Source organism: Buceros rhinoceros, unplaced genomic scaffold (assembly GCF_000710305.1).
Source record: "Buceros rhinoceros silvestris isolate BGI_N320 unplaced genomic scaffold, ASM71030v1 scaffold32022, whole genome shotgun sequence".
Classification (NCBI taxonomy): domain Eukaryota; kingdom Metazoa; phylum Chordata; class Aves; order Bucerotiformes; family Bucerotidae; genus Buceros; species Buceros rhinoceros.
Window position 1 is genome coordinate 48,062 of NW_010398911.1, and position 651 is coordinate 48,712.

General features: G+C 53.5%; 1 protein-coding gene across 1 annotated transcript in view; it reads left to right on the forward strand.

Moving 5' to 3' along the window:
• TSPAN18 (tetraspanin 18) overlaps positions 1–651 on the forward strand; it is a 13,010-nt gene that overhangs the window by 8,710 nt on the left and 3,649 nt on the right. The window contains exon 5 of the mRNA XM_010131287.1: positions 155–253. Within this exon, the coding sequence (XP_010129589.1) occupies positions 155–253 (99 nt within the window). The remainder of the gene's footprint in view (positions 1–154; positions 254–651) is intronic.

Genomic DNA, 651 nt, shown 5'->3' on the forward strand with positions numbered 1-651 from the left:
CAGCAGAGGCTTTTCCCATGTTTCTCCCCTGAGGTTTGCAAAGTAAAGAACAAAACCAGAGCAACTGAACACAGTGACTAGAGGGAGCTTTGGGCAGGGCTGGGGAAGGGTGTTGGCAGCAGCCGTCCCATTTCCACCTTTCTGTGCGTTTCAGCTGACCAGAGAGTTTTTCACCAAGGAGCTGAAGAAGCATTACTTGAGGAACAACGACACGGACGTCTTCTCTTCCACCTGGAACTCTGTTATGATCACGGTAAGTGACCTGCCTGGGTACCGCAGCTCTCCAACGGCTGGTGCAGAGAGCTGTGGAGCTGCCTGCAAACTGCCTATCGCTGCGCTGCCTTCACCCGGGAGCCTTCACCTGGCAGACTGCTTCAGAGCTGTTCCCAGCCCCCAACTGGTGCCAGCTCCTGGCTTTTTGTTAGCTCTTCTGAGATGAGCTGGTGGGTGGCGGGTGACATAGGAGCGTGCTGGATGGTGTAGAAGTATTAGCCATCAAAATTGACTTTGTTCTTCCAGCCCTAATCAGGCAGGTTACAGATCGACTGTCGTTGGAACTGGAGTTGTTTTTATCTGCTATGAGAAGTCCTCTGTGTGTGTGTGTGTGTGTCAGTGTGCGTTCACACACACGTGCTCGGCACAGCCCACGGC